The sequence below is a fragment of the Coregonus clupeaformis genome, chromosome 13, assembly GCF_020615455.1.
Source record: "Coregonus clupeaformis isolate EN_2021a chromosome 13, ASM2061545v1, whole genome shotgun sequence".
Classification (NCBI taxonomy): Eukaryota; Metazoa; Chordata; class Actinopteri; order Salmoniformes; family Salmonidae; genus Coregonus; species Coregonus clupeaformis.
Window position 1 is genome coordinate 683,862 of NC_059204.1, and position 13,045 is coordinate 696,906.

General features: G+C 42.2%; 1 protein-coding gene across 2 annotated transcripts in view; it reads right to left on the reverse strand.

Moving 5' to 3' along the window:
* LOC123492135 (C-Jun-amino-terminal kinase-interacting protein 1-like) overlaps positions 1-13,045 on the reverse strand; it is a 121,164-nt gene that overhangs the window by 22,397 nt on the left and 85,722 nt on the right. For both annotated transcript variants that reach the window (XM_045224121.1, XM_045224120.1), the window contains exons 4-7: positions 11,359-11,440; positions 7,258-8,364; positions 3,839-3,914; positions 1,369-1,541 (exon numbers count right to left, since the gene is read on the reverse strand). In XM_045224121.1, the coding sequence (XP_045080056.1) occupies positions 1,369-1,541; positions 3,839-3,914; positions 7,258-8,364; positions 11,359-11,440 (1,438 nt within the window). The remainder of the gene's footprint in view (positions 1-1,368; positions 1,542-3,838; positions 3,915-7,257; positions 8,365-11,358; positions 11,441-13,045) is intronic.

Below are 13,045 nucleotides of genomic sequence, written 5' to 3' on the forward strand. Positions count from 1 at the left end.
AGAAAATCTTTGGAGGGAGTTGAAAGTCTGTGTTGCCCAGCGACAGCCCCCAAAACAGCACTGCTCTAGAGGAGATCTGCATGGAGGAATGGGCCAAAATACCAGCAACAGTGTGTGACAACCTTGTGAAGACTTACAGAAAACATTTGACCTGTGTCATTGCCAACAAAGGGTATATAACAAACTATTGAGAAACTTTTGTTATTGACCAAATACTTATTTTTCACCATAATTTGCAAATAAATTCATAAAAAATCCTACAATGTGATTTTCTGGATTTCTTTTCCTCATTTTGTCTGTCCTAGTTGACTTGTACCTATGATGAAAATTACAGGGCTCTCTCATCTTTTTAAGTGGGATAACTTGCACAATTGGTGGCTGACTAAATACTTTTTTTCCCCACTGTATATTTTTTGTTTAATTATGTGTTTTGCAAGTTTGAGACCCATCCTTAGGAAAGCAGATGAAGGGTCATGGTTGAAAAATTACGTAAAATAGTATTTTAGTGATTTCGAACTCTTTTCAAATTGCCCCGGAACAGAAGGGAAGGGTTAAAGTGCTCTACACATGGTTGGATCAATGCCATTAGTACTGTAATGTGCATCAATATATTCACCTATAGAGCTGTCAACACAATAGTGTTCTTTAAAGGGGCAATCTGTGATTGGTTACACACCATGGCAAATACATTTTACTTTACTTACAATGTCATGTGCTTGAATCATTTGGTTATGAGGATCAAACTATTTAATATTTGTGTTCCTTAAAGAGGCAATCTGCAGTTGTTACATCAATTTTTAGACTTTTAAATTAATGATATACTGTAGACCAATTGATTCTTGAAGAATATAATAATAATAATATGCCATTTAGCAGACGCTTTTATCCAAAGCGACTTACAGTCATGCATGCATACATTTTTGTGTATGGGTGGTCCCGGGGATCGAACCCACTTCCTTGGCGTTACAAGCACCGTGCTCTACCAGCTGAGCTACAGAGGACCATTATTATTATTATTATTCTTGAAGAATATAACTTCTACATTTCTCATGAGCTTAGTTCAAAACTATCAGCTTGTCTTGATCCACTGTGTGTAAACAATTTAATTGTAAACAATTACATAGCCAATTACATAGCCTCAAAACATGGTAAAAACTATAATGTTGATATCATGAATGGTCAGTCCTTGCATCCATAGCTCTGATGAGTGATTACATTTCTCCAGTCCCATCCCTCAGCTGTTTACGAAAACAGTGGCGGGTGTTGGCTTTGTTATTGTTTGAACTACAGATTGCCCTTTTAAAGTGGTGCAAATACTCATTTAGCATTTTAGCACTGTGTAAATAAGCAGGGATCAAAGCACTGTACCTTTGAAGCTCTCTGGCTCCTTGGCGACCTCTATGGCGTAGTAAGCAGGGAAGATGCCGTAGGTACCTGTACGCATGTTGTAACCTTCATACCAGTAATCCTCTGCTTGTACCTCCACTAGTAGAGGGTCATCCACCTCCAACTCCAGCTCATCTTCATGGCGAGGGACAAACCTGTAGTTGTCACAGAAACAGGGACAAACAGCCAGACAGAACAACAGATTTTAGAACCTGTTCATGCTTAGAGAGCCAATTTTTTAAGTGTGTAACATTCAAGTCTACACCTGTGTACTTTGGCTGGTAACAGATACAGTGCACTCAGCTTATAAGATACACAGATATATACTACTGAACTGCTTATAGTGGTCAAACACCATAGCTAAGAAATATTCCTGTACTTACAATGTCATGTGCTTGAATCATTTGGTTATGAGGATCAAAGTGTTTAATATTTGTGTTCCTTAAAGGGGCAATCTGCAGTTGCTACATACATTTTTTGACTTTTAATTAATTATACAGGTGTATACCCATTGATTCTTGAAGAATATAACTTGCGTCATGAGCTTAGTTCAACTGTCATAGCCCATCAGAACCCAAAATATAAGCGTGTTTTAATCTATTGTTTTGTAAACAGAGGGTGTGTGACAGTACATGAAGGATCACTTGCCTTATACTGTTCAAATGTATGATAAAGTTACGAGTAATTGTAAAAGGATCACCAAATTGAAACATTTCTGTGGTAGTACTTCCATGAATTTCACTGTGGCGTTGGCCCCCTCTGTTGAACACAGACCAACAATACACCAAACGATGTGTATTGATCAGCCCGTTAGTTTGGCACAATCAATGTCCAAATCAGTCAAACACTCTATATATATATTGAAAATGTTATTGCTTTTTTTAGCTTTCAGGAGGTCTGGGGGGGGTTGAATTTTTCTGATAGCCAATCTGTGACTTGCCAAATAATATACACTTATTTAATTGTTTTTAGGACTCCAGATTTTCCCACCTTGCCGGCTTGGTGATTCAATCCAGCAACCTTTCGGTTACTGGCCCAATGCTGAGTTTAAAGATAATTTACATTAGATCATCGTTAGCTTAGCACAATTGCTGGAGGTCTCCAGGTAGCCAGCTCCTCTCAAAAGCATGAAAAAATACCTTCTAGCTACTCCAAAGTATATATAAAACTATAATATTTCAATTCTAGTTGTTTTAAATGCAGTTATTTTTGGAACTATTTTATCTGAAATACGCATTTCATTCATCTGCCGTAGGTGAAAGAAAAGGATATGTGCAACCTCTCAAGTCAACACAGCCAGCCAACTGCGACAACGGGACAGCGCTTCAGTTCTGAGCTAGATAGCTGGTAGTACCATCGCATGTCCAATATAGTTTGTGAGTGTCCTGTGAGAATTTATAAAATATAAATTACTATGTAGGACTATAAATGACCAACCAACCAGCTTTGGAATAGTTAGAAGGTATATTTCCCTGCTTTTGAGAGGTGCTGGCTACTGTACCTGGAGACTTCCAGCTATTGTGCTATGCTAACGATAAGCTAATGTCAATTACCTTCAAACTGCATACCGAGACATAAAAATGGTATTGATGAGTTAATCTTTCTAGGTAAATAAATTAAATCCCCAAATCTCGTAGTGTCCCTTTAAAAAGTAGTAGTTTCACCATATTAAAACGATAATTCAGTTCACGTAACAGGGGTTGACCTTAACATGAGGGACAGACATATATTAATCACAAATCACATGAAATCAATAATCTTCGGAAATGACTTTGTCAAAGCAAGAACATAACTATGGCTTTACAATGATGGTGAAAACTTGGAGAAATGTTTTGGTTAAGTGGGTTAAAATCTTCCTAGAAGTCAGAAAAACATGACAAGTGGCATGTCTAAATGCAGATTTTTGGCACTTTAGCAAGTCTTTATTCATATGAAAAAATTGATTTACTGACTTGTCCATGTGGTCTATATTAAAGAGAACTTAATTTAATATACTGTAATAGTCTTTTAAAATGCAATATTTGTGCACAATTTCTACTTAAAATATCAAAGGGACACAAAATGTACTCTATTTGTGGAACGACGCAACTATACATAGGTTTTTCTGCTCTAATGATTCCAAGAGACCCATTTGGCCTGTCAAATCTATATGTCATGGAGGATAACTTACAAGTCACATTACTACATGCTACAAAGCAATGCTAAAGTATAAAAGGTAAATTAATTTAGTGGTTAGGATTACCTAAGTGCTATGAGTAAGTATGACGGGTTAGAGGTATTTGCTTAATCAGTGCTAGGATATAGTTGTGGGTTCAATTCCCACATCAGCTATATACTGAAAGGATGTGTTTAATAAGTCACTTTGTATAAATACCTGCAAAATGTAATTAGCAGTAGTGCAGGTGATGACGATGACTGATGATGTGATGATGATAATAAAGATGTATCTCACCTGTAGACGGCTCTGTGACTCTGTTCCCTCTCCTCCCCATTTATGATGCAGGAGAACAAGCAAAACGACTCTGCAGCTGGAGAAGTTGGGAGTAAAAGAGGATTCGTTTTTATTCTGAAGTGCTGTTTCCAAGGGCTGCATGGATGAAATATATGTTTTTCTCACCCATCTACTCATAATACCCCATAATGACAAAGTGAAAAATATTTGTAGAAATCTTTGCAAATGTATTGAAAATTAAATGCAGAAAAATTTTGAATACATAAGTATTCACACCCCTGAGTCAATACTTTGTTTAAGCACCTTTTGCGGCGATTGCAGCTGTGAATCTTTTTGGTTAAGTCTCTAAGAGCACTTAACCAAAACACCTGGAATGTACAATATTTGCCCATTATTCTATTAAAAATTCTTCAAGCTCTGTCAAGTTGATGGTTGGTCATTGCTAGACAGCCATTTTCAAGTTTTGCCATAGAGTTTCAAGCCGATTTAATTCGAAACTGTAACTAGGCCACTATGGTACATTCAATGGCGTCTTGGTAAGCAACACCAGTGTAGATTTGGCTTTGTGTTTTAGGTTATCGTCCTGCTGAAAGGTGAATTAGTCTCCCAGTGTCTGTTGGAAAGCAGAATGAAACAGGTTTTCCTCTGCTTATAGCTGTATTCCGTTTCTTTTTATTCTAACAAATTCCCTAGTCCTTGCCGATGAAAAGCATACCCATAACATGATGCAGCCACCACCATGCTGGAAAATATGAAGAGTTGTATTCAGTGATGTGTTGTGTTGGATTTTCCCCAAACATAACGCTTTGTATTCAGAACAAAATGTTTCTCCTGTCACAGTCATTAAACTCTGTAACTGTTTTAAAATCACCATTGGCCTCATGGTGAAATCCCTGAGCAGTTTCCGTCCTGTCCAACAACTGAGTTAGGAAGGACGCCTGTATCTTTGTAGTGACTGGCTGTATTGATACACCATCCAAAGTGAAATTAATAACTTCACCATGCTCAAAGGAATATTCAGCATCAGTTTTTTCTTTTTTTACACATCTAACAATCGATGTCCTTCTTTGCGAGGCATTGAAAAACCTCCCTGGTCTTTGTGGTTGAATCTGTGCTTGAAATTATAATAATAATTATAATTATATTATTATTATTATTATTATTATTATTAATAAATTATTTATTATTGTTATTATTATTATTAAATTCACTACTCGATTGAGGGACCTTACAGATAATGATATGTGTGGCGTACAGAGATGAGATACAGTGCCTTGCAAAAGTATTCAACCCCCTTGGAATTTTTCCTATTTTGTTGCATTACAACCTGTAATTTAAATTGATTTTCTTTGGATTTAATATAATGGACATACACAAAAGTCAAAATTGGTGAAGTGAAATTAAAAAAATAACTTGTTTCAAAAATTTGGAAAAAATAAATGTAAAAGTGGTGCGTGCATATGTGTTCACCCCCTTTGCTATGAAGCCCCTAAATAAGATCTGGTGCAACTAATTACCTTCAGAAGTCACATAATTAGTTAAATAAAGTCCACCTGTGTTCGGGTAAAGCACGGCGCTTGTAACGCCAGGGTAGTGGGTTCGATCCCCGGGACCACCCATACACAAAACTGTATGCACGCATGACTGTAAGTCGCTTTGGATAAAAGCGTCTGCTAAATGGCATATTATAATCTAAGTGTCACATGATCTGTCACATGATCTCAGTATATATACACCTGTTCTGAAAGGCCCCAGAGTCTGCAGCACCACTAAGCAAGGGGCACCACCAAGCAAGAGGCACCATGATGACCAAGGAGCTCTCCAAACAGGTCAGGGACAAAGTTGTGGAGAAGTAGAGATCAGGGTTGGGTTATAAATAAATATCAGAAACTTTGAACATCCCACGAAGCACCATCAAATCCATTATAAAAAATGGAAAGAATATGGTACCACAACAAACCTGCCAAAAGAGGGCCGCCCACCAAAAGTCATGGACCAGGCAAGGAGGGCATTAATCAGAAAGGCAACAAAGAGACTAAAGATAACCCTGACGGAGCTGCAAAGCTCCACAGCGGAGATTGAAGTATCTGTCCATAGGACCACTTTAAGGCGTACACTCCACAGAGCTGAGCTTAACGGAAGAGTGGCCAGAAAAAAGCCATTGCTTAAAGAAAAAAATAAGCAAACACGTTTGGTGTTCGCCAAAAGGCATGTGGGAGACTCCCCAAACATATGGAAGAAGGTACTCTGGTCAGATGAGACAAAAATTGAGCTTTTTGGCCATCAAGGATAACGCTATGTCTGGCGCAAACCCAACACTTCTCATCACCCCGAGAACACCATCCCCACAGTGAAGCATGGTGGTGGCAGCATCATGCTGTGGGGGTGTTTTTCATCGGCAGGGACTGGGAAACTGGTCAGAATTGAAGGAATGATGGATGGCGCTAAATACAGGGAATTTCTTGAGGGAAACCTGTTTCAGTCTTCCAGAGATTTGAGACTGGGACGGAGGTTCACCTTCCAGCAGGACAATGAACCTAAGCAAACTGCTAAAGCAACACTCGAGTGGTTTAAGGGGAAACATGTAAATGTCCTGCAATGGCCTAGTCAAAGCCCAGACTATTGAGAATCTGTGGTATGACATAAAGATTGCTGTACACCAGCGGAACCCATCCAACTTGAAGGAGCTGGAGCAGTTTTGCCTTGAAGAATGGGCAAAAATCCCAGTGGCTAGATGTGCCAAGCTTATAGAGGCATACCCCAAGAGACTTGCAGCTGTAATTGCTTCAAAAGGTGGCTCTACAAAGTATTGACTTTCGGGGGGGGGGGTGAATAGTTATATATGCTCAAGATTTCAGTTTTTTTTTCTTATTTCTAGTTTTGTTGTGTAAATCAAATGATACAAACACCGACAAAATCAATTTTAATTCCAGGTTGTAAGGCAACAAAATAGGAAAAATGCCAAGGGGAGTGAATACTTTCGCAAGCCACTGTAGTCATTAAAAAATAATGTTAATCACTATGATTGAACACGGATGTGTCAATGCAATTTATTATGCGATTTGGTAAGCACAGTTTTACTCCTGAACTTATTTAGGCTTGCCATAACAAAGGGGTTGAATACTTATTAACTCAAGACATGTCAGCTTAAATTTTTTTATTAATTCCAACATTTTCTACAAACAAAATTCCACTTTGACATTATGGGGTATTGTGTGTAGATCAGTGACACATGAACTTTATATTTGTTCCTACAAAACTTAGAAATGCGCCATTTTCACATATGTTGACACATATGTTGACACTCGTATTGTGCTGGAGATAATGAAAAGTGAGGGAGTTGCCCTTTAAGCCTAATGTAAGAAACTGCAGTGTCTGAACAAAAGATGGTGTCCTTGTGGTTCAGTGGTGGTACCTACTGGACGATCGTGACCGTCTGTTCATGAAGATGTTGAGGAACTTCTTAGAGAAGTGTAGGTTCGCCTCTGGGGTGGAGTCCTCTGACAGACAGGCGGTTGCTTCTCTCCTCACCCATTCCACTCTCGCTCTCTCTTCCTCATCCTCTTTATCTTCTTCTTCCTCTTCCTCCTCATACTCCTCCCCGATGGCCGACTCGTACGGAGACGAGACACAATTGTCGTAGACGGTCGCAGAGTCGCTGTCGTCGCTGTAACATTGGTAACACTGCTGCAGACTCACCAGTTCGAGCTGTGCGTGCTCGTCCACAACGAGTGTGTACTTCACAGAGTCGTAAGACAGACCACTCGCTTCCGAGCTCATCAAAGTCCTCGGGGGGGCACCACAGCCGCCACGTCCCAAATACTGCCTGCCTCCCACATCCCTTACCCTCTCATTCTCAGCCTCACCCTCTCCCCCAAATGTCTCGTCCTGGGCATCTACATACTCCACCCCTACCCCTGCCCTCACCACCGCCCCTGCTCCTCCTTCCCTCAGGCTGAGGTTCAGGGCTAAGGCTGGGGGTTCCCTGGGGGGGGCGGTAGAGGGGGGGGTGAGGAGAGCCTCCACACAGGAGGCGTAGGAGGGAGGGGGCACATACACCTCGTCCTCCTCACATATGGAGGGGTTGGTCCGGTCGGTCAGAGGCTGGTAAGGGGGTGGGCCCTCGGTGTCAGAGCTGATTGACATGCGTCCGTGCTCTGGCTGCTGGGACAGGAATGGGCGGTCCTGCTCGGAACGGTGCACGGGAGTCAGATAGATCTCCTCAGTGGGTTCTAGGCGTACGTCTGTGTGATAGCGGATATTCTCTCTGTGTGTCCCACTCTCGCCCTTCCATGGGGGGCCCAGAGGTGCGGGTGTGTAGTTTTGGGGAGGCGGGGATGCAGTGGGCTTCTCCTGCAGTTTGGAGCGTGTCCCTGCTGCGGAGCTGTGGGTGTGTCCAGAGGTGTGTTTGTGTCTGCAGGGAGCATCAGTGGATGTGCCGCGGTCCTTGGTCTGCGTCCCACCTCCCTGCTGCAGCTTGTCCTCATCGCTCAGACAGCTGTGCTCATGGGGAGAGGTCAGCCCACCTGGGGTAGGGAGACAGACACAGACCCAGGCATACACAGTCACACAGACATACATACAAGACACAGGCATACAGTCATGCAGGCTCACAGGCTCACAGACAGACATACAAGCAAACATGTCCACACAGGCACACATGTACACATTCACATAGAAAATACACAAACACACACAAGGGCACATAGATAAAAACCCAGATGGAAACATATGCAGCAGTTCACATACAGTACACACAGACAACAACAAACACATACAGATCAACAGCAACATGCACAGACAAACACACACACATATCAGAAACGTCAAGTTGGTTAGGTAACACTGGGATTACAAGCTAATTCCACAATACTCATCATATTCAGTGGGCAGCAAATATAATGTGATTGACCTAGTATGTCATAATCCACTGTCAAAAAGCCCAGCACAAATTCACTGTAAAAAAACATTAGAGCCTTGTAGGGACACTAGCTATTCACCATGCCATCACTGCTACACACTAATACACACTTTGAGAGCAATGTATAGAAGGTTGACGACATCCGATCCTCGTTTGTTAAGTCTAATGACACTGCTGGTCCTGCTCACACTGCCCTACCCTATGCTTTACTTCTTTCTCCCCTCTTTCTCCAGATAAAATATTGCGACTTGTGACTGCAGGCCGCCCAACAACCTGCCCGCTTGACCCCATCCCCTCCTCTCTTCTCCAGACCATCTCCGGTGACCTTCTCCCCTACCTCACCTCGCTGATCAACTCATCCTTGACCGCTGGCTATGTCCCTTCCGTCTTCAAGAGAGCGAGAGTTGCACCCCTTCTCAAAAAACCAACACTCGATCCCTCTGATGTCAACAACTACAGACCAGTATCCCTTCTTTCTTTTCTTTCCAAAACTATTGAGCGTGCCGTCTTTAGCCAACTCTCTTGCTATCTCTCTCAGAATGACCTTCTTGATCCAAACCAGTCAGGTTTCAAGACTGGTCATTCAACTGAGACTGCTCTTCTCTGTGTCACGGAGGCTCTCCGCACTGCTAAAGCTAACTCTCTCTCCTCTGCTCTTGTCCTTCTAGACCTGTCTGCTGCCTTTGATGCTGTGAACCATCAGATCCTCCTCTCCACCCTCTCTGAGCTGGGCATCTCCGGCGCGGCTCACTCTTGGATTGCGTCCTACCTGACCGGTCGCACCTACCAAGTGGCGTGGCGAGAAGCTGTCTCCGCACCACGTGCTCTCACCACTGGTGTCCCCCAGGGCTCAGTTCTAGGCCCTCTCCTATTCTCGCTATACACCAAGTCACTTGGCTCTGTCATATCCTCACATGGCCTCTCCTATCATTGCTACGCTGATGATACACAACTAATCTTCTCCTTTCCCCCTTCTGATAACCAGGTGGCAAATCGCATCTCTGCATGTCTGGCAGACATATCAGTATGGATGACGGATCACCACCTCAAGCTGAACCTTGGCAAGACGGAGCTGCTCTTCCTCCCGGGGAAGGACTGCCCGTTCCATGATCTCGCCATCACGGTTGACAACTCCGTTGTGTCCTCCTCCCAGAGTGCGAAGAGCCTTGGCGTGACCCTGGACAACACCCTGTCGTTCTCCGCTAACATCAAGGCGGTGACCCGATCCTGCAGGTTCATGCTCTACAACATTCGGAGAGTACGACCCTGCCTTACACAGGAAGCGGCACAGGTCCTAATCCAGGCACTTGTCATCTCCCGTCTGGATTACTGCAACTCGCTGTTGGCTGGGCTCCCTGCCTGTGCCATTAAACACCTACAACTCATCCAGAATGGCGCAGCCCGTCTGGTGTTCAACCTTCCCAAGTTCTCTCACGTCACCCCGCTCCTCCGCACACTCCACTGGCTTCCAGTTGAAGCTTGCATCTATTACAAGACCATGGTGCTTGCCTATGGAGCTGTGAGGGGAACGGCACCTCCGTACCTTCAGGCTCTGATCAGTCCCTACACCCAAACAAGGTCATTGCGTTCATCCACCTCTGGCCTGCTGGCTCCCCTTCCTCTGTGGAAGCATAGTTCCCGCTCAGCCCAGTCAAAACTGTTCGCTGCTCTGGCACCCCAATGGTGGAACAAGCTCCCTCACGACGCCAGGACAGCGGAGTCACTCACCACCTTCCGGAGACATTTGAAACCCCACCTCTTTAAGGAATACCTGGGATAGGATAAAGTAATCCTTCTACCACCCCCCCCTAAAAAAATAAATAAAAAAAATATGTAAAGTGATTATCCCACTGGCTATAGGGTGAATGCACCAATTTGTAAGTCGCTCTGGATAAGAACGTCTGCTAAATGACGTAAATGTAAATGTAAATGTAAATGTATAAAAAGCTTTTCATAAATGAAGTTATAATTACAACCATTACTAATGATTGGGGTTTTCAAGAGATATCTGATCAAGAAAACAGCTATATAAAGCACTAAACCAAATTGGGACTAGTGGACCTAAAGCAGATACGGTTATATATTACAGAGACAGATGTAACTTCAAAATAATGGTTTATGTGTACTAGCCTTATGTGCTTCAAGAATAAAAAGTCAACCATTTTCTATTTGATTCTGTTATCCTTTCCTTCCAAACACATTTAGTGACAGCTAGGCTACTAGAAGCTTCATAGTTGTGCAGCATCGGTCATCTAGTCTGTAACTCAACACACTCTCTGCTAGTTTTACATATAGTTCAGAGAGGCCATTCTAAGACCTGTAGTAGCTCTGGGCTGCTAGCTAAGCCACAGCAGACTGTTCAATATGGCTGACGCTAATGAGCCACTGAAATTCATCCACAGACAGATTTTCGACAATGTTGGAATGGATAATAGGAAATACTTATATCGTTTTAGTGGCAGTGGTTGATTCTGCAGTTACTGCTGTGTTGCCTAATTATATCTACTAAATCAGCAAACTCAGCAACCCCCTAAAAGATTAAACTGGTGGTATGAGCTAGCAGTCTCCTGTAACATGAAGTGGTGGTGGAACAGCTCACCTGTTTTGAGGGGGGAGGATGAGCGTGAGACCTTCTCCTGCCAGCTGTACTTCTTACCAAATGAGTTGTTGTTTAATGTGTCCTGAGAGGGGAAGAGAGAGATCAAATTCAAGAGAAAACGGTAAAAAAAAGACAGAGAGATGAAGCGAGAGAGAATGACATGGCAAAAGAGAGAGATTGGAGAGATTGTGAGTCAGAGAGATTTGGATGCACAAAGTCAATGTACACAATATTTTTCTCGCTCCACCCTGCCTCTCTCTAATTCACTCACTCACTGACTCACTCACTCTCTTTCACACACACAAAGCTTTTATTCTGTTGAATGACCAGGGATTATTTTGTCTGTGCTCCGTGGTGTGCATTTAAAGGGACCCAAAATCCCTTTTCCAAGCTTGTGAAATACACACACACCCAGACTCACAGAGGGGGGATTGTTTTTAGAAGCTGGGGGGCTGATACCGTAGCATGGGGGCCAACACCTCCCCTGTCATACATCCAAAACCCCCACTGATTCCCCTGATCTCCCTTCTCTGGTTTGGGGTAGAATGTTCTGTCTGTCTATGTCTCTATCTCTGTCTTCCTGTCTCTCTCTCTCAATTCAATTAAATTCAAAGGGTTTTATTGGCATGGGAAAAATATGTTTACATTGCCAAAGCAAGTGAAATAGATAATAAACAAAAGTGAAATAAATAATCAAAAATAAACAGTAAACATTACACTCACAAAAGTTCCAAAGGAATAGAGACATTTCAAATGTCATATTATGGCTATATACTGAACGATTATTGGAATCTGTGTGTGTAGCCAGACAGGTAGGATGACTGACAATAGTGAAGGTGAACAGGTGGTCACAGGTCAGGTGACTGAGAGGAATGGAGGAGACTGAGGCAGGAATTCCTTTACCACAAAGTGGTATATTTACTGGATAGTTTGTGTGTGCTGCATAACAAAGGAAACAGAATAACATGTATCAAATCAAATTCATAATCACAAAAGTCAAATCATAACAATCATTCTCATCATTAACATAGAGGTAATTCAGCAATTCAGTTCAATAGGAATTCAATATGAAGCATGATTGAGTCATTTAGGATCATAACCGTTCATCATGAGAATGAGAATGCAAATAAATCGATCAGTTGGGAATTATTCAATCTATAATCTCAATCAGTTTGATATCAGGATTTATCAATTTAGCAAATAATAATTACGTTTCATATTTCATCCTTTCCAGGTTTGTCTTCGTATGTACATGTAATTTCGTTACATTTTAACCATATATCAACAATGGTGTAATTGGCCTGTGATGATCTGTAGGGCCATGATCAGTGTCCATTGCCGTAACACAATAGGTTTGAAGCGTGCACTCCAAGCCACGCTCCGCGGTAATAACTATGAACAATAACTGATAGATAGTTCAGATTAAAGATAACAGATTCGGTGGATTTATGTCTGGATTAGACGGAGCTGAGGGAGAAAAAGCAGCGAGGTCAGGCGGTGGTGATTTCCTCCTTTTAATGAGTTGAGATTTGTCTGACATTTTCACCTGACCTAATTAAAGCGCTCTGGCCCAGCTGCGAATGTGGCCATGAATTAAAGGGCGAATCCACCAACTCCATGGGCCTTTTCTACATGTACAGTGTTGTAACAATGTGCAAATAGTTAAAGTACAAAAGGGAAAATAAAT